This window comes from Myiozetetes cayanensis, unplaced genomic scaffold (assembly GCF_022539395.1).
Source record: "Myiozetetes cayanensis isolate MyiCay16 unplaced genomic scaffold, myiCay2020 scf3, whole genome shotgun sequence".
NCBI classification, from domain to species: domain Eukaryota; kingdom Metazoa; phylum Chordata; class Aves; order Passeriformes; family Tyrannidae; genus Myiozetetes; species Myiozetetes cayanensis.
The window spans coordinates 66,531,707-66,556,274 of NW_026087521.1; the positions used below are offsets into that span (position 1 = coordinate 66,531,707).

Consider the following 24,568-nt stretch of genomic DNA (forward strand, 5'->3'; position numbering starts at 1 on the left):
GATGAACTCCTGGGTGACAGGATTGCTGTGCAAGCATGGCAGGAGGGGAAGGACTGCGTGGTTGTGCTCTCAGCGGCATGTTTCCCCTGAAGAAATCTCATGTCTCATCTACCTTTTTTTTCTCTTTTGGGTGTAAGATTTTCAAGAGGTACTGCTCCAGCAGCGAAATCGGAAAGCTTGTTACTAGAGGCATGGTCTTGTAGCAGGAAAAGAGCTGAATCCAATGGCCTTCTCCCTTTAATTTCTGTAATCCTTAACCCCTCCTAATCGAATTAGACCTGTGATCTTATTCCATATTTCTAACTTTGTTTGGAGGAAATGGATGTATATATCTCCTGTTAACATCACCTGAGAGCCTGGAACTGGCTGAGATGTACGTATGCCTGGAAGAGCTGAGTCACAAAGCTGAATAATGGCAAGGGAAGCAAATTTTTTGGATACAGTTTACCTAAAATGTCACCTTCAGTGATCTGGAGTGCAGCTGTGCTGCTTCTCCTTTAACAAAGGGCACAAAGGTAGTAGGCTTGGCCAGCCTGACTAGATATTAATAGTGCCTACACCTTTGGCAAGGAGTACTGACCTTGCTGTGCATGGGCAGCAAAGGATTTGTTGACCTCTCTGTTCCCACCATGCAATGCAACATCCCAATTAATGGCTTTGCTCCCACCAGCCTTCGTCTGTGCCTGGTGAGGGAAACATCCCCAGAGTGGGAGAGGTTTTTACAGACCATCAGCAGCTGTCACTTGGGTATTTACCAAAACAGCTGTGTAGGGCTGAACAGAGATCTGAGCATGATTCAGGGCAGTTTGCTGCTGAAATACCAGCTTGAGCTGTGACTGAAGGTCTACCCTCACCCATGTCCTCATTGAGAGTGGGCAGCTGAAGCCCTGGGACCATTTTGCTGTAGGGTGGGCAATGGGCATGTGGACTGGAGAGGCTCATCTCACTCAAGGAGTTGGATGCATCTCTCCATTTGCTTTTGAAAACGGGACAAAACGTGACAGTTTTGTCAGTGGCAGTTCAGTGACATCAGACAGGTGCTGCTGTTGCATTGCCATCTGACAGACAGCATCCATGTGCAGATGGGGAGCAGCAGCAGTAGACATGTGCCTCTGATGCAAACTCCATGCTGGCCTGTGATGCCGACTGCAGTCTGTGGAGGTTTCCCATTGTATGGTGACCTCTTTTTGCAATAAAACTAGGTTAGCACATTGGTGAAGTGGCATATGGATAGCTGGTGATGGGTAAAGGCAAACTGGGAGAGAACAGAAGGTTTTAAAAACTGTTTAGAGCCTAATAAAGTGACTGAGGACCATGAGGCCTCTGCTCAGCAGGATTTTTGCTTACTACCAGTTTAGTTGGAGACAGTCTTGAAAGGGCTATGTCCTTAGTTTGTAGTGAAAATTTTTAGAATGTGACTCAAGTGTGGGTAGTCTGGTGACTAAGATGTTTGCTGATGGACGAAGGTGAGGCATCTGGCAGCCTTCATGCTGTACTAGTAAAATGCCTTATCCCTCTGATAAATTTTACTTAGGCCATAACCTCAATCCATGCAAGTTGCAACTTGCTGTTTTACACTGGATTTCAAACTGACACCTACAAAGAAGCTGAGATTTTTGTCACATTTTTGCATACTTGTAAAGGCAGAAAGAGGGCATAGCCAATTAGAGCAGTAATTACTTCTGCCATTTCACTTAAACCTATCTGTGAATGAGTTTTCAGAAAGCTTAATGCAACAGATGGGCAACATAAATTACCATATCCATTCACAAAAAAAAAAATCCTACCTGTAATTATTTTGGTTTTTCTGATGGGAAAGGCAATATTTACAATTGTCACTGTGAATTTTCTCAGTTGTCATCCAATCAGACAGGAGATGAAGGACAGTCACATCCTGAGTGTGGATGGCAAACTCAGTCTCCATCTTAAAGACTTTTTACAATGTCAGGAACTGTTTTTGAGTCTACAGTTGAATTATTTTTTCTCTAATAACTTTTTTTTCCCCCAGAAAGTTTGCTGTAGGTGTGCATGAAAAAAAGGAAAAGGAGGAGAAAAATACAAGCCTGAATTAAACAATATGAGGAAAGAGAAGAGGTTATACAAAGTTCAAGAAGCAAAGGGTTAGAAAAACACTGAGATAATGAAAGATAATATATAGATGAAGTAACTGTAATATTGTTCCCCCTGAAACTTGCCTTGTTGCTCCTGTGGGAAAATAGAAGTTGACGTGTGCTTACTTTGGATTGCCTGTCTGGAAAAACACATGAGATGATACACATGAGATGACATCCTTGTAGGCCTGTTGATGTGAGTGATAAGTTATAAAAGAGAGAGGAGGTAGCAGTAAGCCAACTATTCTTGATCAGACAAGACTGAGGAAAAGGATATTTTTTTAAGCCCAGTTAAACATCAGTTCAATACTTTGTTGTTACCTTCTTTTACTTCTTCTGAAATTAGGAACCTAATGTATTTTTTGAGTATGCCATGGATAGAAGCAGTATTATGGGAGTTTAAATTGAACAAGGATTTAGATTATTTGTTGAGACAAACTTTTTCAGAGTAAGGCTAATGAGACCCTGGGTTTCCCAGGGTCTTCTTTCACCAAAGGCCCAAGGAAGAAGTTAGAAAGTACTGCTTTTTGGGCACAGTTGCTGCTGCCTGAAGGATATGAGAGGACTTTCTTCCTTTTCAGCCCCATTTCTGTGATTTTTTTGGAAAACTTTTCTGAAAAGTTGCCACTGAGTTTTGGGGAAGCACGTATGCACAGATAATTGCTGTGATCTGAATAACTTCCCAATAATTTTGTCCAGGGTCTTTTTTTCTCTGGGTCTGCTACAGACCTGCCTAGTTTAGGTAACAAGCATCTTGTTTAGAGTCTTGCACAAAAGCATAGATATCTAAGTATTTATGTCAGTATGTTTCTTATTTCTTTATGTGTTTAAAGCATGAATATATTTTAACCTCCTTTATAATTTTTAAATAAAGTTCAAAACTATAAGTGCTTAACACTTGAAACATTGTATGAAAATATCTGAAAGCTCTTTTTCATAAAACATCTTTAAAAGCTTTGGTTTTATTCTTTAGTCTTATTTTTCTCTTCTAGTTGCTTCTCACAGTAACATAAAGGCAAATGAAAGGGAAACAAGTACTAAATATTGGGAATGGCAAATAGAAAAAGGATAAGTAGAGAAAAATATTCTGCTTTTTGTGGGATTTTAGAAATCTGGGTGCTTGCTAGAAGTACTGACTCTAATCCAATGTGCTTTTATTGGCATATATGAACAAATTATCCAGGGCACAGCTATTTTTCTTACTGTAGTAAAAACAGGGATGCTGAATAGAGCCTTTGTGTAGGACAAATATTTTTCCTTTGAAACTGGGTACAAGTTTAAAGTTTATCTAGCATGCCTTCTGGAAAAGGGAAAAATACACTTTTCAATCTCAGCAAATAGAAAATGTATTATAGGCAACTCAGAGCTCTATAAACAGAATTTAATCACTGGTGTAGTTTTATAACAACATCTCTTAGTTGCCTAACAATGTGGGAGAAAGCTCTGTTTATATAGGCCTTTGTCCCTCAAAAATTTTCTGTGGATGCCCCTTCTGTAGCATCTTTTGCAGGGCTCTAATGTTTTCTAGCCACATGGGTGTAACCAGGAGAATAAGGGCATTATGTAAGGTAGTTTTGAAGATAACATTGTTCAAGGGCTGTCTCTATGGGTAATCCTTATTCCAATTGAAATAACTTGCTTTGTTGTAGTATCATTGCTTTTCAGAGTTGAGCAGCCCTTGAGGTCTGACAGTTCTGTTCAGTATCGTGTATTAGAAGCATCTCCAGTGGGTATCATTTGTGCAAGATCCCCATAAAGTAGTGACTCAACTTGAAAGATAAAGACCTAATTATTTAATCATTCTTGGGTCAGTAGGAGGGTAACCATATCTTTGACGAAAGGATTTTAGATGAGTATTTCTTAAGTAACATTAAGATCACTAGAATCACCTCTAGAACAATTCTTGAAGAGCTTGGAATTGAATGGTGGAGTCAAATTTCCCCAGCCTCATTTGTCACTCCCCCAACCAGGAAAAGATCAAAAAGCATTACCTCATATGGCCTTTTAGCTCCTTCTCTTTCTCCTTTTCACCTTCCCACCCACATTTACTTCACACAGACACTTATTTCTAGTAGAAGAGCCAGTTGAAGAACAGTAAATCCATGTTCTGAAAGATTTTTGAAAGTTATCTGCCTTCAAAACCTGTTGGAACTTTACAAAAAAAAGAGCTCCTCTGAGGTTTCCTGAGAGCAGGGTATCTCGGGCTCCTGACCTGGACTGAGGTTTCCACTGGGAAACTCTTGGAGACCAGTTTAGAGAAAATTTTACATTGAAAATACCTCAGCAAACATTTTCAGTTGAATGAATGAGCAAATTGCAATAAAGTGCATGGGTTTAGCATTTCAGAATCCCTTTCTAGTGATAGTTTGTTAAATTTGTCTTGGTAACCAGCAATGACAAATTCCTGGGCAAAATTATTTTGTGATATGCGAGAATTCGAACTCCATAATTAGAGGAAATTGGAGCCAAAATCATTTTGCACTGATTACAATTTATCTTTTATAAAAGTTTCTAATTTTGTCATCTTTTATCACAGGATGTTTACTGGAAACCTAGTATGTGATTATAAAGGCCCTAAAATTTAAAGAAGTATAAATACTTTTCCTTCTGAAAGTCAAGCCTGAAACTTGCCAGGCCTGGGCATTCACATCAGAGGCTGCCTTTGGAAATATGAATTTGTTACTTGACTTTGGGAGGGGTGGAATTAACATTTATGCATTTGATCAAGTAATTTAAAACAAAACATAAAAAATTTGACATATATGTTTTTGTAATAGTAATGCAGGTAGAGGAAGGGCTTGGCCCAGATTAGTGGATGAGAAAAATGTATCTGTACAGAGAAACATAAATAATTGAAACTACAAAATCAGACATGAAATGTCAAAAGCTTAAATCTATTTTATTCCCACAGATTGTGGAATCTGTTATTGTTCAGCCTATTTTCTTCATGAAACAATTACTGAGTTACCTAAGTGCTGTAAATACTGCGGCAGGGTGTGACTTCAGTCAGCTGTGACCTCAGTTCAGTAAGTTCTTTTACACTTGACTCACTTTGTGCTGAATAATTGTAACCTCAATGTGGAATAATCAGTTATGCTTAGATGTTTAAGATAGTGCCTTTTGTTTACTCACTGAATTGCAATATATTCTTTTTGGGTTATGTGCACGTTAATGCAAACAAAAATTGATGCCCAAGAATTTTTTCATGATGTAGACAAGCATCTCCAGCTGATTCTTGGATGCAGGTGAGTTATTGTGTGTCTCAAAGTGCTGAGAACTGCGTAGACTATGATCAAGGTCATGCATCCTGCTGCAGTCATGTGCCTGTTTTTAACCTCAGGGGGAAGTGGTCCTTGAAGTTTATTGTTTTGAATTCATGGTTCAGAAGGAAGAATCATCAGGGAAATTCTGTGTAATATTAGAGTAACTGGCTATTTGACTTCACACTAGTGTACAAGCAAACATGTCACACAGGTCTTCTCATACCTCTGTGTTACTCCACTATGCTGTGGAGTAAGAAATGATTTTGGATTACTTGACTGGTGTCAAGGGAGTATTTCAAGTAGAAGGGAGAAGAAGAAAAAGGAATGTTCCCTTGAAAAACATTTTTTCCTGTGCTTATTTTTCGATGACAGTGAAATAATGGTATTTTTTGACAATATTAAATTGAGCATCTCCGTTCACTTAGCACCATTGATTGGCATTCTGGGTTCTTTCTTTGTAAAAGGGTTTGTAAAAGTCAGTGTCTGCTGGTGCTAGGTCTTAAAATAGCTTATAGTGCAACTTATTCTCCAATTTTATTTAAAGTATAATTTGTTTTCTTTTGCCTTTTCTCTCTTCTGTCTTATTTTCAGAGGCTTTATGGTTTTATTGTTACATTACTATGTACTTGTACTATTATTGAATGATAGAAGAGATAATAATCTAGATGACAGCTTAGATACCAACTTTCAGGAGCAACCCTTTCCCCCAGAGATTAAAGACAAACTAATTTTTGTAGGTCCCAGAGTTCGAAAGAAATAAGATCCCTGTAGCACAGGGTAAGTTTTAAAGAAAACATACAGTTTTCTCTTGTATATATCTATAAACCAGCTTCAGAGTCAAACCTTGGTGCTGAATTAGGGCATGGGTTTGACTCACAGGTATTGGCATTGTTGCTGCTGTTCACTACAGCTTCGTAACTACATGGCTTTGAGGACAAATTCTACTTCTTACGTGTTTTATGTGTGTATGACAAGTGAAAACCTGGTCCCTTTTAGGAGACATGCTGAGTAGATTTTAATTCAAATACTCTCCAGGAATTGTACATTAATTAAATATTTTCATATATACATGAAGTTGCAATTACATTGAAAATATTAGGGTAATATTTAAAATTACTTCTGAAAATATAAAAACTCTACTAACTTTGCGTGTATTAAAAAGTTGCTTAATCACCAAGACTTGTGATGGTGGTGTTTGTTTTAAGTCATGTTACCTAAAGTCTTGAGCTTTTGCATATCAGCCTTGTGAAGCCTTGTTTGCTGCCTTGCTTGCACATTATTTGATTTAGTCCTTCCCTAGGGAAGTTTGAAGAGTTAGTTAGCATAATTAGAGTATGTGCTCATTTGTTAAGTTTTAAAAGAAAAACTTTAGGTTTTCTATTGAGCTCTACTGTGAGCTTATCTTTCAGCTCAGCATTGCTAATTTGCTGTGGTCTGATCAATAACATTTCAATCTTAAGTATTTGTCCACCTTCATTAAAAAGACCTTTTTCTGTTTTCACTGAACTGCACGGAAACTGCCCTGTTAATTTTATTTTTTTTTTTTGCACCATATACAAAATTTGGATCTTACAGTAAAATAAAGAGTATGAACCCTTCCAACAGTATATTTTGAGTCTTTTCAGATATATCTGAATTTGCATTCAGAGCACTTTATTGGTGAAAGAGATGAAGGTTAAATTAATGATGCTGTATCATTGAAGAATACCATCAATGGGTGGCCCACAGTGGTATGAAGCTTGGCTGTTTAAGGTGATTGGGAAGCTAGAGGATGTTGCTTCTGCTTACCTTTTTTTGTGTTGTTTAATTCAAGATTGTAACCTATTACTGACATAGAAATTTTTTCTTCTGTGGAACTAGCTGATGGACTTTAATGGAAACGTGCCTTTGTTCTGATTTATTCTTTGTGCTGCCACATTAAGAATAGGTGTCAGCTGTGTGGGGCATTTGTGTATGACTCCTTTTTCTTTCTTTTTATAGGGATAGAGTTGAAGTTTGGGTAGGGAGCAATAAGAAAGTCTTGCACTGGGAGTCATCTGAGCCCACAGTAACTGCAGTGGATGTGTGTGTGTGTGTATGTGGCTACAAGGTCTACAGACCCAAAACTTAGGAAAGCAAATTTGCGAAAACAAGAATTAAATCTTGCCACAATTCTATCAAACTAAATTAGAGAGGCAATTAGAGTGTCTTGTCCTTTTTTTTATCTTCCTCCTCCATGTTAATTTTAAGGGTATGGTTAGAGTATGTCATTGTATATTTTCAGTTCAGCTTTTGTTACGAACTCTACCACGCCAATTTTAATAGTGTCACTGTGTCATGACACAGCTATTAACTTGCAAATAAATGTGGATAGGTGGTTTAGCCTGTTTCATTTTGTCAGCTTGCAGCACTATACAATTTTTTAACCATGTTGGAAGTACTTTCATTTTTTGGCCAGAATGAGACAAAAACTTTATCTAAACCTGAAGATATTGTCTTGTTCATTTTTATATACTTACAGTCTTATCATTTATTGAAATTTTTGCAAGTGACTCAGTGCAAGAAATGGCTGAGAAGTATTTCAGCAGCTACACTCACAACCTGTTTTTAACATGAAGGGAAAATTATATCCAAATTTCATTACCTTTTTGACATGTGTTATCTTCAGGGAAGCATGATCATATGGCATATGGATGGAAGCACCCTTTTCACACTGTTTCCTGATGAATGTTCTTCTGTCTCCTTTAAACATGCACATTAGTATTATAATATTGTTTGTAAGTTTGCATTTCTGAGTAGAACTGATGGCTTGTTCGTTGTACACTGCAAACTGACTTTAAAATTAGTGTCTGGGGTGCCCTCTTTTGAAATCTTATCTTATCTGAAGTATGATGTAACAAAATATAGAAGGAAGTAATGAAAAAATTCCAAGTGTGAAGAAAGGAAATACAACTGTGGTTTCTGTGCTATGTGAGTGGAATTCACCAGTGAGTGGTTCCAAGGCAGGTTGAGTTTATTTGATTTTATTAAAAAAAAAAAAAAAAAAAACCACCAAAAAAAAAAAAACCAAAAAAGGAGAGAGAAAAAAAAAAGGAAAGAAAAAAAAATAAAGCAAACACCAAAAACCCAAACCAGAACAAGTTTTTTATACATCTCTTTTCAAGTGGAGATACTGAGTGGGTTGTAGCCATGCTGGAGTTCGGATTTATGAGTAAAAATAGTGTCCTTTCCTAGCTTACTACTGTACTTGAGGTAGACTTATAAAAGATACTCATTTTATGGTACATTATAATCCCTTTTTCTACTTCCCTCCACAAATTCCTTCACGTGCCATAGACACCTTTTTCTTTTAACTGTTCTGTATGTATGGAGGTTGACTGGGCATTTGGCTTGGTTTTTTTCTTTTTCTCCTTTCTTTTTTTTCTATCAAACAAGAGACTGGTCTTCCACCCTGGTGGTACATTCTGCAAGGTCTGCATAATGATCCTGATCTCGGTAATTAATACGCATGTTGCTTTGGATGAGGTATTTAATTCTCTAATTAAAAATAGCAGCAAGTGGTGACTTCAATGCTTGGCATATTTATTAAAGTTCCTTTGTTGCAATAGGGATTTTAAGTCTTTGAAGCTTTTGTATCTGTAAAGCTGTTTTGTTTTCTTTCTATACAGTTAATTATAAATCATGACCCAGACCTGAGTGAAATGAATGGGGATAGGTTGCTATGCCACAATAAGAACCTGTTTTCAAGCAAAGTCTTTATTAGTGTGTCAATAATAAGAGTTAACTCTGTGAACACGATCTATCTGAAGTTTATTAATTCAGTTCTTCCTGTTGGTCTTCATATTTCTCCCCTTTCTTAAAATAAAAGATAGCTATCTTAACCGTATTGTTAGAATATTTCCTTAAGAGTGAATCACTGAAAGATATCATAATAGGAAAAAGATGACCTAAAGAACATTTTTTATCCTCTTAGTTTTCTAATAGCAAGTTCTTCTTTTAACTAACAATTATTGCTCTGAAGACAGTTCTTGCATTAACATATTAAGTCTTCTGCTTTGACTGATAATTATGACACCAAATTTTCTTAATAAATAGGAATATTGGTAATGAATTTAACATAGGACAAAGTCTTAACAAAGGACTGAGGAAAAAATGTTAAATTTCAGAAAGCGTTAATGAAAATCAAATCACTTTTTGAAACTGGACGAAACAGCAGTGATCAAGCTCATCTGCTGCCCTGCAGAGGTGGAGGTGAAAACACTTACAAATCCCTCCTCCTGGGCAGTGCTGTGTGCCTTGTCTTCTGCCTGCCCAGAGTTGTATTCATTTGTCTGTCACCATCTTTGGTTGCTTGAAATGCTCCTTCACCTCTGACCTCTTACACAAACAGGTAGATAATATTCTGGGTATAAGTTCAGCTTCCTGTAAGGAGTGAAATTCAGGGAGGAGATGGGGTCACATCCAGTCTTTTCCTCCCCAATCCCAGGTTTCTTTGGCAGGAACCCCAGTTACCTAACATTGCATCCAGCAGAAGGGTTCTTTGGGGGTGCACTAAAATCCAAACGTAGGATTTAACTTAGTGCAGGTTTGTATAAACTAAAAATAACGTAATTGGTGCTCATGGCCTTGCCAGACAACTTCTCTGAATCCAGAGAAGACATGAAAGTTAACAGCATTTTCAAAATGATGTTACTGTGGCTATTTCATTGGCATATTTGCTTGAAGTCCTGATGCTTGGACACAGGAGTGTGTACTCGAGTATATATATTCCTTTCTCAGAAATCTTCAAACCCCCCCCATCATAAATAAAGAGTGGCTGGAGAGGAGCAAAGGGGACAACAGGAGGTGAATCAAGTCCAAATGTTTGTGTTGAAACTGCGCCACTGGTAGGACCTGGTTTTCAATTTTCTGTGTGATTTTTGCTGTAATCTTTTTGACCAGCCTTTGGATGCTCCAATTCACTTAATAGAAAACTGAAAACATAGCAGTGCAAAGCTGCTGCCAGTTCAACCAATTGCAGCTTCTCTCAGAGAAATTCTGAGTTCAGTGTACTGAGGATGTAAAATCTCCAGGGATCATTTCTGAAGTATTACTTTCTTATGCATGCATGTGCATGTTGGTGTTTATCTCAAGGCAAGGTGTTGAACAACCAGCAGAACTTGTGTTTTTGCTCGTGGTCGTGCTCTGAAGGAAGTCCCGAAGCAGAGGGGCAGCAGCAACATTTCATGTGGCTCCTCAGGACATATTTCTGCACAGAATTTCCAATTTGTAAAATTTGTGGCTGGAGCAAAAATACAAATAGGATAGTGATGGGTCAGAACAACAAGGAGATACTATTTAAAAACTTAACACAAGTAGGGAAAGTGTGTGTGGGTGACCAGGATGCAGTTTGAGAAGAAACAGATGAAAACCAGCAAGTCATGCAGCAAGTTAAGTGGGTTTTGTACGTTCTGTAGAATAGCAGTGCTCAATGCTGGGGGATAGCAATAAGGAGCATTTTTATTGAATACACAGTGTAGCATGGGTACATCGAACCTTTTCGTTGTTTTTCTCCTTCTATGATATTTTTAGAAGGATAAGGGTGGAGAGAGAGTGTCCTTATCTGATATTACTACTCTGTCAGTTCCACTTCAGAAAAGTGTTACCTTGTAGTAATCCACCCGTGGTTGTTTAGGCTGTAGCTGCACCCTGTGCCTGCAGCTCTATCTTGGGCAGAATTCTCCGGGGATAGGGGGGAGGTGGGGTTGGGAGCACAATGATATAACAATGGCTTGTTGCTAAAAACACTTTCTTAATTGGTAGATAATTATCATTCCAACTGTTACTGGCTTTCCTTTTCCTTCCCCTACATCCTTCTCTCCTTAACCCTTCCTCCTCTGTAATTTCTAAAATACCCATGTCATTACATTGTTTCTCTTTTTGTTTCCATATGATATTGTGATCTGCCACTGGGTGGGACTGATTGCTTCAGGATGAGTGGAAAAGAGCACCAGTGTCTGGAATATCTGATTTTCTTAAATGAAATATCTATGCCTTTCTAGAAAAGGTGGTGGTAGGGGTTAAATAAATTGAGAGGGTTTGTTACTTTCAAACTCCTAGGAAATTGGATGGCATGACATGCAAGTTGTTGATGTGTCAGCTTTTTGCACGTTAATTTCATTGCTTTCTTTAGGTGCCACGCTACAAGATGAGGAAGACGAAGAGTATTTTTGCATTTGGACATTTTTTTAAGAATGAATATTTATGAGTGATAGAATCATGTTGTATACTGGTATGGTTCTCCCCATGCTTGGGATTAGATGACCTGCAGACTACTAAATAATCAAAGTACATCTGTCTCAGAAATGGTTTGTCTGTTAGAAAGGCTGGACCCCATTTACATAGCTGCTGACTATCAGGAAACTGATATATTCAAAAATAAAGCTGATGGCAGCAGTGAAGTGGATTTATTTTTGTTCAGTCTCTAATCCTGTCAGAAGATAATTTAGTGTTCATTTGTGTTTAGAGATTTCATATTTATAACTAGTTTCTTACTTGTTTTAGTAATGTAATATTTTAATATATTAAGAGATAAACACCTTATTATATATGTCTTGGTATGCATTATTATTTTATCAGTTTTCCTATTATTCTTTTCTTCTTGAATTCTTATTTAATTTTCCTGGTTTTAAATACTTCTCTTTCAGAGTAGGCATGATTTCTTTGCAGGATCCTGAGACATGACCATTTTTGGGCTTATTCATAAGTAAACTGTTGATAATTCAGGCCTGCTTAAAGAGGGATTGTACAGATAATTGTGAAGGATGTTTATTTTAAAGGCTAGGACACCAGAGTATGCTACTGTGAACTGCTGGGCTGAGGTGAAAGGGAAGATTAAAGAGGAAGTGGAGTTTATTAATAGAGGCCTCGATGACAATGTCTTTGCAGTGTGCAGGAGTTGACTTTTGCTACAGGACTGACTGGTTAAAAGAGATGAAAGAGCATTTGAGATGAGAAATACAGCAGAGAAAGTTGTACAAGGGAATAATAAACAAAGCACTGCACATTCTGTTACTCTTGTGGTTTTTCCCTTTTCTCCATCATGCACTTAATTAAAAAAATAAATTAAAGAGTTTTCCTAAAATTTATTTTTCTGAAACATTTACATTGAAAGATATGAAATTGACTTATAATTTTGGGGGATTATGAGTAGCTCTTTGATGCTGTTATAAATATATAGACTAATTATAAATAATTATGGTAAAGGGTTTGTATTCATATTCAAGAGCTTTCTTGAACAAAGAACAGAAACATTGCATAGCCTCTTAAAATTATCATATCAAGGTAGTTGTCTTGGCTTTTCAAAAGCATTGGAAAATTGCGTGAGGGACAGGAAATATTGTTGGCTTTACTCAACTTTCAAATAGCAAGTTGTGTTTTGTTTGTGCATCAGCTAAAACTGACTAAAGCTTTTGTGCTTGGCAGAACAAACTACTGGCCTTTTTTTTTTAAGAGTAAAAATTTATGATTTCTGATTTTCAGTATCACTTCATTCGAAATAGAGCTTTGAAGCTTTTTGTATTTACTTTAAGTGGTGTTATGTGTTACAGTGGGCAAGTATTTAGTCATCAGATATGTTTTCTTTCCCCAGTGTGAAAATCTGCAGCTCAGCTTCATTGCTGCTTTAAAATGCAGTGTGTCATGCGGACTTCAAAGGCACAAGCTTGAAATTCTAATATATTACGTTCCTTCTACTTAAAATTTCTGTTTCACCACTTTCATAAAATTAAGTGGAATACAAATACAAACCAAGTATTTGTCAGATTAAGATGTCAGAGGAGAGGAATTATTCTGAGTTTTAAACCAAGGTTTTTTTCCCCAGTTCTCACTTTAAAGCAGATAGTTGCAGAATTTGTTATAAATACAACTATGAAAAAGATTAAAAATTATAGATTATGCCAAATAGGATTATTAAATAAGTGTTATCTTAAACAATGTATGCACGGAAAGTAGAGGAAGCTGGGGATACCAACAAGCAATGGAGATAATTTGTGTAAATGTTTTGGATCTGATTGTTCTTAGGAAGCTAATCACAGCGTAAACTAGTAAGCAGGGCAGAAAATTGGGCAATGGTTGCAGATGATAAGAATTAGTAGTGTATAGGAAGTGTTGAAGAGCTTCATGGCAGCATGAGCTGGAGAAGAGCACTGGGAGTAGCCCTGGTCCATGGAGTCACTGAAACAGAACAAGAAGTGCACAGTGACCTGGCAAATTCTGCTGAGAAAATGAACAGTTATATCCTTTCAAGTCATGGGACAATTTCTGGATGCTTCCCAAGGGTTGTAATTGATAATGAACTGAGCAGCACTTGGATAGTAATTTATTGGAGACAGTTGCTAAGGACTGCACTCTATAAAAGGCAAGTGGGATGTGTGATATATTTGTGGGGAAATGAAGTAAAATGTAGGTATGTCACTAAAGAGGTTTTGCAAGGAGCAATCAAAGATTTAAAAGAAAATTAAATAAATATAAAAAAACCCCTAAACCAAATTACTAAGTATATGCTCACTAATGGCAACACCACACTTCCACGTGATTTCGCTTGGCATATGAAATGCAGCTCAGTTCTAGTTAGCTTTTCTAACTGCATCTGAGGCAGGAGATGTCAGGTGTTCATTAGAAAGGTATAAAAACTACTGTGTTCTCTCAATACAGAAGAGTGAAAGCAGCTTGTATGTCTCTTGAAGTGACAATTGAGAACAGATTTTGATTGTCTTTTTGCATGAAAGGGGAACGTAGCAGAATATAAGTGGATACAAAGTCCAGTAAGTACTGCAGGTCCATCAGCTGCTGCTGCTTTGTAAAACAGGAAGAGAACAGTGAAAGTGAGGCACTAAGTTGACTTAGCAATTCAGAAGATAAGCTAGTTGTAAGGTGGTCTTCGTACAAACAAAGCTGGTTGTGCTTACTTTGGAAATGAAACTTTTGTTAGGTAAAAATTTTGTCTGATATACTTTTGACTTTTTTGCAGAGTTAAGTCTTTTTTTCTCTATTTAATGACTGAGATGTTGAGAAATATTCTAATTACATTATTCATGTATGTATGTAAATTAAAGAATACTTACCCATGATAAATTTGAATATGAATTTGAATATGAAAGGGTTATGAAAATTGGTTTCCATAGTCAGTTTTAACTTCAGTGTGCATGTTATGTATTAAAGGGAGAAGGCATTTTTTAAACTGTTTTATCATAGCCTTTTCAGCACTGCTTTTATATGGAAGATCTTATTTGGCATGCCAGACTTTCAGGACGTTAAATGCTATTAAAAAAAAAAAAAGGTGCTTTTTTAAGTCTTAAAAAGCCATTTCAAAAGTTTCAGTTGAAAGAAATGAACTGAGGCTTGAAATCAGGCTTGACTATTAAAGTTGCCATTTGGAATATCTTGTTCACTAGTGCAGTAGATGTTGTTCTTTGTTTAGTGAGCCTTTTATTTCTAAAGCTATTCCTAAAGACCATTGTATCAAAAATAATAGCTTTGTTCACTAAATTATAAAATATTTGAAGCAATAACTATCAAATTTGCAATTGGGAGAAGTTCCATAACGGGGTCTTAAAAGCATCACCATGATGCAGTTAATAACAACTGAGCTTGTGGATGCAACTTCTTTCCTATTTCAACCGTAATTTTCTCATTATGTTTGTATTATGTCTGTGTTGAACCTTCATCTTTTAAGAGACTGCAACTCATGGGCTGTTGTTTCTTTTCCCAGGTTGTTTCTCCCAGTAAGCGACAGTGAGAATGAATGGACACATATCAAACACCCCTCCTGGTGGATATGGAAGTTATTTTCCCCAAATGAAGTAAGGTTATGCCTTTGATTTTCCTATTATGGACATACACAAAAAAAAAAAGATGTATTTTCTTCTTTAGGCTTTCATTTCAGATAGAGCTATAACTATTGGAATTATACAAAGTTTCTGTAAAAGAGTGTGCAACTTCCAAACTGTGGAACCAAACTGATAGATATCATCTGACTGATTTTTGTATTAATGTAAGGATAAAGCTGTATTACTGAATAGACTCATCTGGAACAGAAAAACAAATTGCTGTAGCCATAACATACTTATTGTTTCACTTAGAGAGGTCTTTGTATGCCTGAGATCTTTAAGGGTTAGCTCTCAGTGAATGCATTTTTATGCATAAAAGATGAGGCTGCCTTTTCCATCTGTGAGAACATACTGTTTCCCAGTAAACAGAACCGAGCAATTGTTACCTGCAAGTGTTACCTTGCCTAAGATAAGAGGATGATCCCTGTATCAGGGGCATGGCTCTAGGCTAATGAGAATTTACCTGGCTGATGCCAAAGAACTGTATTCCTATATGGAACATGACATCTCTGCTGGTCTTTGCATTTCATGTTGTTGTCCCTTTAAGGTGAGCTCGTATGTGACTCATTCTTGTTGTTACACTAGAAGGAAGTCATCTTGCCTTTTCATTTGTTGTAGACAATTATAGTTATTTTAAGTCTTACATTAAAAACAGTTAAAATTGCTAAAAACAATCAACACTTGTGTATGCAGGAAAAAATCCCCAAATCCTACCCAAGTCTTTGGCATAGTCATTATTATTATTATCATTATTATTGTTGTTAATGTTATTATTATAATTATTTAGTGATTTTGGTTACTTACATTATGGTGTGTACCACACCCTGATTGTGCATTGTTGTTGTATTAATGCAGTAAAAAAAAGAGGTCAGAAAAGCTTGTAGCTTAAGTGAAACATTCTTCATTGTATTCATAGTACAGAACAAATATCCACTACCTCTGTTACTAATATTGGAGGTATGTGTAGTCCTACGTAAGGAGAGAGTTTTTTCCAGTGCCAAATACCTCTATACAGAATTTAATCAGAAATGTTTTCTTTCAGTGGCTATGGCTCCCCAACATTTGCTCAGGCAGAGAGGGAGCAGAACTCGAGAACAAGTGCAAAAGCTCTTTATGGTAAGACAGCAAAATTCTTTGCACTTCTATGCTAAATTGTTACTTGAATATTGATTGTGATGTCATGGTGGAAATATTTTACATTAATCTGAGAGTCTATGTACATACACATAGGTGTCAATGTCAACTGAATTAGAAAAGAAAGTGATTTTATACCTAATAAAATGAACTAAGTTAACTAGAAAATAGTTTTACAGTTTACTAAGCAGAGAACTCCCCCCTGCTCATTTTGAAGGCAGCAATGTATAAAACATTTATCACAAAACTGAGAGTGATTCTATAGCTAAGGTATGTACCAGGGAGAAGGCATTCAGGGACCTAGTTTGTGCTATAGATTTGATTCATGACCTGTGCCACCCCCTGCCTCCCCCAACTTTATCCCCTGCTAGCAGAAAAGCGATTTACAGTGTTATTCTTCTTTGACACAAGGATTTAATGGAAATTAGATTTGATGTAGCAGATTTGAAGTCCTGTTTGGTGTGCTATTTTCAAGTGGCTTTGTGATTGTCAGATGTGACGTTACAAATCCGTAAACGCTGTTGCACTTACCAACTACAAATGCTGGTATTTGTCTTGGCTGTATACACTACTCTGTAGCCTAATGCCAAATCAGTGTGGAGGCAGAATGTAGTCATGTTCCTTGCCAACCAAATTGCACCATTTTCAGATCATCCTCCTCCGCTGTGAATACATCCTGCTGGTAACTGTGCTGGTAGTGGAAATAGAAGCAGCAATGAGGCTGTGAGATGTTCTGCTGTGTAAATCTGTGCCTGTTGTTAAATGCTCTTTTGAAAGTCAGTGCAACTGATGAGACTGGAAGTAGGAGGTTTGTAGTAAGAAACCGGTCCTGTGCAGGACTCCTCACACCTCAGGCTGCTCTGCCCTCTTGCATCTACCATCTCTTCTGCAGGTTAAACTGGGAAGCTCAAAGAGCAGTGGCTAATAACTGCAATATGCCAAATAGTAACTGATCTTTTCTCCCTCCTGTTTTGGGTGGGGTGGTGGCTGGGAGTGGCCTCAGAGGTTAAGGCAGGGATGGTAACATGATTTAAAATCTTAGAATTGTTTAGATTGGAGAAGACCTTGAAGGTCATTGAGTCCAACCATTACCCCAGTACTACCAAGTCCTCCATTGAACCGTGTCCCTAAGCGCCACATGAACTTGTCTTCTAACACTCCAGGAGTGGTGACCCAGCCATTTCCCTGGGCAGTCTGTTCCAGTGCTTGACAACCCTTTTGGTGAAAACATTTTTCCTAAATATCCAATCTAAACATGATATTGCATGTGAACTGTTCTGAGTTTAAATTTACAATTTTCTAGTGGTGTACTACTATGTCAGTCACTTGACATAGTGCTGAAGGCAGGAACTGCAACTGAGGAAAATTCTGAACTGATCACTTTAAACAGTGATTTCTGCATCCTGTATGGGTTCACTCAACAAACTGATTGCAAGTGTTGACAGAAATAGTAGGTGGTAACAGAAACAAGCAAGAGACTTTGCAGAAAACTCTTAGCAGATTCTTTATGAGATGTTATGAGAGTGTTGTGATTTTCATTTTAAGTCATCATCATAATTTTTCAAGAGTATATGTAGCAGTATCAGTAAGTGTCTTAACCATGTCCTTTAATCTTTGTGGGCTTTTAAAATAATATCTCTCTGAGCTTTTTCATATCAGATGTGATGGGATAGTCATATATCAGTAGAAGATGGGGACAAGTGAGTAAATTTGATATATAATGGTAATCGGCCTTTTACTTCCACACTACTTAATTGATTTCAGGTAGTAATTGAAAATGCTTGCCATGTAACTGCTACGTGCTGCCTCCTGTAAAATTAATTGTTGATCTTGGTTCTCTTTTGTTGCTGGTAGATGTATAACAAAACTGTAGCTGCAGTTGCCAGGAACTGAATGAAGTAGAAGACTCAATTACACTGGAGCTCTGAGTGAATACGTATTAGCACAGCTTTTAGAGTACAGTTTGCACATTTTACTGCTTCCGCTCTGTTTTATATATATAAATAATTAGGCTGTCAGTATCACCAAATATATGAACTGGATAGAACAAGGAAAACACCTAAAACCTTTCTTGAATTCAGGGAGATTATATTTTTATCTAATTTTTAGCAACTAAGTTGTTATTCTCCTGCATCCCACATTTGCCTCTTCTTCCTTTGTGGTGTTAAGGCTTTTTGTGCATGCTCTCCTAAGGAGGGTGGAAATCAGTTGAGTGATTCTGGAATTGTTAAAATGTGTTAAAAATGCTTATTATAAAGTATTTTATTTATAATTATTGACTAAAATATTTTACTTTAGAGTCATGAGACTTTCTTTTTATATTTTATGTTATGTACATATATTTTAAATGTATGTATTTTATATGAATACATAAAGCTCATATGTTTAATAGATTCACTTGTAATATATTGGAAAATATAATTTTACTGCAAAATGAAATGGACTAGACTTTTTTGTTTTGATAGAACGTGACAATGTGATGTTAGCAGCAAATTTTGTCCATGACTAACTTCTTTTCTTAAAGACTTTTGAATTTGGACTAAGCTACCTATCCATAGGTATCAACAAATGAGGATGGTACCTTGACTCCTAACTGACCATTAGATCTTGCAGTCAATTTCTTGCAAGCACTGTAAACACTAAATTAAAATTATTATTATTACTTCTACTTATTACTATTCTACTACTACTTTATTATTACTATTACTATTATTATTATTATTATTCGTGGGTATGTGTGTATATATATATATATATACACACAGGTATGTTTGTGTCCTGAAGTTTGTCTCTTAACTTTCAGTGCTGAGGTGATTCATGATTGTTTAGTCTTCAGACGGGAGCTTGGCCACAGTGGTATTGCAAAGGAGGCTGGGATTTTATTGATGTTACTCACAGTTCAGTTAAAAACTAGACCAGAGCCATCACTATCTCTGATGGGGCTATCTGATAGCAAAAACTTCCTTGCAGTTGCCTTTTTTCCTGTGTCAAATGATCCCTTTGTTTTCACTTACTTCCTTCCTGAAATGAACTGTTTTCTATTTGCACAATAAATCTCCCTCTGAGCTGGGAGGGAAGGTGTCCCCTGCACATTCTTATGGGGCTTATTTCATCATTTACTTCCTGATATTTCCATCTGAAATGGGTTTTGGCTTATACTGTCATCTGTTATTCTAGCATTGGCTTCTCCATCTCTCTTCAGCAGCTCTGCTTTGTGGGGAGACATTGCAGTGTCATTTCAGGACTGTGCTGGGGGTTTGCCAGCGAGTGACACAGTGTGAAGCAGCCTCACTCCCCAGAAGGAGCGAGCTAGTGGCTCTCACTCCAAATTGTTGGATTATTTTACAACACAGAATTGAAAGATGCTGCTAAAATTGTCTTCACATGGCATCAGAAAAGACTGTTTTATACACTGTGTTTATATTCTCGTAGCTGTGATTAGGTGCTAGAAGTGAAATTGCCTGTTATTTTTGCATTGTTCAAATACCTCATTCAGAGCAAGAACTGTAGTGTAACAAATTCAAGGGAATCACAAGCAGAACATAGACAAGGTAAACGAGTCCATTGAAAGAAACTATCCAGGTAACATGCTTGTACTGTTTGATAATCAAATGAGTTAAATTGCCAAACAACACACTTTCTTTGACAGCTGGTTCTACACAACCATCATGTTACAAATCTCTGAAAGTGATAGTGTTTGCTCCTCTGAAAAGGAGATTTGTTTTGAACTCAAGTTTTGACCTTTCTGCCCATATGTTCAAGTCACGTCTCCTGCACTTTGCCCTGTCTCGCGCTGAGTTTTTCCAGCTGCTACAGGAAAGGGCTGTCAGCAATCAATCCAGTCCAGATACACGGTAGTAAACTAAGTATTGGGCTTTTCTGCTTGAAGGTGTGTTGTAATAATTTATACTGTTACTTCTGGATTCTTAGGACAGCTAAGTGAGGGAGAGTGATTCGATGCCCATGTGGATTGCCATCACAGAGCTGTGTCTCTTTGTACAGTTTGGCTATGGAAGGGGAAGATATGGAAGGGTAAAGGGAAGGGTGAAGGTCTACCTTTACCGTTCTTTGTATTATCACAACTATAACATTGATAACCTTTATTACATCTGATCTGTGCAAATATTTGTAAGACATTGGTGGAAGTCTAGGCATCAATATTCCTCACTTGTCTTTTAGGAACTGAAAATTTATTGTGCCTAAATATAGCCCTACCCAGCACTACCTGTGCTTCAGGTCATGTTAAGACACAACCTGAGATCTTTTGCTTCTAGTAAGAATTTTCCCTACCTAGATAAAGACTTTGATTTTTCTTGTTGTGGTCTTCTGGACAGTGGCACAGAGCCAGGCTATGGTAGAGTTTATTGAGCAACTTCGAAATTTGCCATATTACTGCACCCCCTTCCAGTTGGAGAATGGGTGAGACAGGACTCAATGGACCCTAGGCAGTACTGTTATTTTTGTCTGAAATTGTGGAATAGTTGTCTTTCCAAAGTGTGAAATGGTCCTTCACAGAAATAACTGTGAGAGCTCAAGAGTTCTTGGTATAGTGGGGATAAGGACTGAAATGAGTGATGGCAATCTTCAATCCTATTTATCTGTGTCATGTTCTGTCTAGTAATATTTTTGACTTGGCTAAGAGTCTTTGGTTAAGAAGTTGCATTTTGCTTTCTGGTGTTTTAGATACTTTCAAAAATGGTATAAAATCAGTGCCTTTTAACATGTTTTTGAAAACAGAAACATGGTCTGTTGCTGATGACTGGTGAATTCAGTAACTTCACAGAACATGACTAGTAGTAACATCTGTCCCCATCAAACAGTGGGAAAAGTACTAGTTTCTGTGGATCAATGTTTCTGTTCCTTTGGAAGCTTTATTAGCTGGTAGATCTTATATTCATGACCTATGTGCTGCTTTTAAGTTTACTGTCGTTGTGTTTTGAGAGATTTTATTTTATTCAAATTCCCCTGGGTTGCATTTGCTATAGATTGTGATTAGGAATTTAAGTATCTTCTGCCATGATTCATTGATTTTTATTTTTTTTCTTTTACCAGAGGGAAAATCCTTTAGGTAAATGGTGTACAACATATCAGCAGAGTTTGAGCTAACTGTGGTATTGAGGTTGCCCTGTATTCTAAGTAGTGGATGTAAGAGCTGCAGTAAGTAGAGTATATAGAACAAAACTCAATAGTTTTGGTAGTTTTATTCATCCTTTGATAGTTTCATACATCATATCTAGAAGTCTCTGTTGTATTTCACTTTAGCTTTAATAGCCTCTTCACGCATGAAGGGACCTGTGAGAGGCTGAGATTGATTGGGAGGATCAGAAGAGTGAAACAGAACATACAAATCATTAATTTGCTCTTAGTGTCAGGGGCTGACTCCAGCCAGCAATTGAGGATCTACCCATTTGCTTGCTCATTCCCCCTGTCTCCACCCATAAACAGACCAATGCCCAGACTGTCTGGGCAAGAACTTTTTGGAAAGACTACCTACCAGTTTTATTGCTGATCATGACACTGTACAATGTGGTCAGATGGGATCAGCTGTCCCAGGTGTGTCCCCTCCCAACCTCTTGTGCACCCCCAGCCCACTCACCGGGGCAGCAGAGTGAGAAATAGAGGAGGCCTTGACACTGTTCAGCAGCAGATAACATCCTTATGTTATCAAGACTGTTTTGGTCACAAATCCAAAATTAACTCCATCCTAGCAAGACCCAGTGCCTTCAGTGCATCTGCAATTTCTGTTGCTCATTTTCAATATTAAAGTATGTGTTACTTGCATTTGAAGATAATGTAATAAGTCAGGAGATGTTTCAGGGTTTCTTTAAAAGTAGTCTGATTATTACTGATAGATAATAATCCATCACTTTGATATGTGAAAGAGTTGAGAGACAGAAGCTCCATTTTCAGAAGAAGGGCAATTGGCAACTCTGTAGGAAAAGAAGTTGTATATGGATGAAAAAGACTGTGAGGGTCATGTGCTCAGATATATCTATGACTTGGAAGTTGAAACACAGAAGTGTTGTAGGAAGGAGCAGAGAGTCCCTTATGTCATCTAGAGATGAGGACAGAGAACAGGTTTGCAGGCTTATATCAATTTTCCTAGAAGTCCAGGGCAGTGGAGCACATCAGCAGGAGGGGGTGCAAAAGGGTTTGTGTCCTTTCTGATGGCAAGATGAAAACTTATGGAGGGTTTAGGTAGAATCTGGGACAGGAGCCAGGCATTAGGAGAAAGTGGAGTTTGAGATTTAATTTTGAGCTACCAGCAAAAAACCACGGGAGAGGGGACGCATTCTAGATGCCGGTCTTTTCTTATTTCCTTTTCTTTTTTACCTCATCCAACAATCATAGTATATCCTGAGTTGGAAGGAACCCACCAGGACCATTGAGTCCAACTCCTGGCCCTGCACAGGGGATACTCCAATAGTCACACTCACGCCATGTGCCTGAGAGTGTGATCCAAACACTTCTTGAACTCTGTCAGGCTTAGTTTTGTGACCTTCCCTGGGGAGCCTGTTCCAGTGCCCAACAGTGTTTTTTTGTTAGAAGGGCCTAGAGGATAACAAGAAATGGTGGTTGATGCCCCAAGCTTGTCAGTGTTTAACAGGCATTTGGACAATGCCCTTAATAACATGCTGTGGCTTTTGGCCAGCCCTGAAGTGGTGAGGCAGTTGGACTGGATGATTCAACTAAAATATTCTGTTCTACCCTAAATGATAACTCAGGTCTCTAGCAGGTTCTCATACTTATTCTACCTGCATGAAAGAAATAAATTGGTAAATTGGAGTTGATCTCAGTATGGACTGTCAGTTGTTGTATCCATGCTTGTTGTTTATTAACACAAACACTGATTGACTTCTGTTAATTGGAAATCTTATTGAAGTTCTTGTGACCATTATGTTATAATTAATAATGCAGAACTTGAGGGGCTGTCCTTGGCTCTCAAGTGTAGGCAACCACAGATTTTATTAACATTCAGAAAACTCTCCCTCTTCTATAAACACTCTTGTTTCTCACCATGGCATAGTGGTTTGAAAACCTTTCTATCAGGTGGAATTGTGCTGCTCTGTGTAAGAAGATGTGTTAATCAGTATTACAAATGGTTTTGGAATTCCTGTCTTATTGCAGGACAAAATTTATGTGAAGCAAATAAGGAATCTCTTGCAACACTTACTCTCTGCTTTTTAATTCCTTTGGAGCCTCTACATATATCAGACTTTCTTTATTTAAAGTAACTCCAGCTATTATTGTTTGCAGCATTTGTGAATCTTACAATGGATGTAAACTTTCTTACTGTTGTTTAATAGAATAAAAGTTATATTTTTTTTCACCTGAAAGAAGATAATAACAGTCAAAACTGAATATTTGATGCAATGTTAATTGAAACAAGGGTCCTTTTTTTAGAAAGCATATATTCATACTGGACAGCATTTAACTAGAATTTACAGTCCATAGCAGAAGACTGTTAACTGATCCCCTTAAAGATGTAAATAATTCTATGGGATTAAACTAGATACTGCTTTTTAATCCCCTTGTTTTGTTAGGAACAGATGGACTTTACTTCTTCAGATCATCATCCAAACAAAAAAAGAAAGGTAGCAAATCAGACAGTACTGCTTTACTGACTGGTGTGCATGTGTGTGTGTGTGTCTGTTGTGGTTAAAAAGACCATCAACTAAAAAAAAATTAACTAACATGCTGCAAAAGCAGAAATAGTAGTTACAGATGGAATCAATGATGATACTCTGCCTTGGGATTTCAGAATAATGGATAGTGAAAGTAAGATACCTGTTTTGAAACATCCACACATCTAACTGAAAATTCTGATAATCTGTGTTCTTGAATTTGAGTGTTTGCACTGCACACTTCTCTTGATAAAAGAAGCTGAATAGCTACTGTACAGGAGCAGAATGGCTCTGTTGCATGAGTGGTGCTTTTCACCATGGGAGAGGGTCTTCAAGTCAGTGATGTATTTCAGAAGTTTGTTTTCCTCGAGAAGGGGAGAGATAAGGGTATGTTTATAAAAGGTGACAAATACTTCTACAAGTGATGTCTGAAAACAAGGCACTGCTGTCTTTGTCAGAACCTGGAGTTCCTGTATGAAGGAACCCTGGTCACAGAAGAGACTTTTGCAGTGTGACTTTTATGGTGTCCTCACTGCAGATCTCTGTATGTCATAGATCATGCACTTGGTAATATTTAGCATTTTTTT

General features: G+C 37.4%; 1 protein-coding gene across 13 annotated transcripts in view; it reads left to right on the forward strand.

Moving 5' to 3' along the window:
• EPS8 (epidermal growth factor receptor pathway substrate 8) overlaps positions 1–24,568 on the forward strand; it is a 135,723-nt gene that overhangs the window by 64,247 nt on the left and 46,908 nt on the right. For 8 of the 13 annotated variants that reach the window (XM_050323356.1, XM_050323353.1, XM_050323355.1 and 5 more), the window contains 3 exons: positions 15,105–15,195; positions 16,265–16,338; positions 23,901–23,951. In XM_050323356.1, the coding sequence (XP_050179313.1) occupies positions 15,134–15,195; positions 16,265–16,338; positions 23,901–23,951 (187 nt within the window). In that variant the 5' untranslated portion in view covers positions 15,105–15,133. Of the gene's footprint in view, positions 1–5,022; positions 5,138–15,104; positions 15,196–16,264; positions 16,339–23,900; positions 23,952–24,568 lie in introns of all 13 variants that reach the window. The other 5 variants (XM_050323365.1, XM_050323361.1, XM_050323363.1 and 2 more) reach the window with 3 other exon arrangements.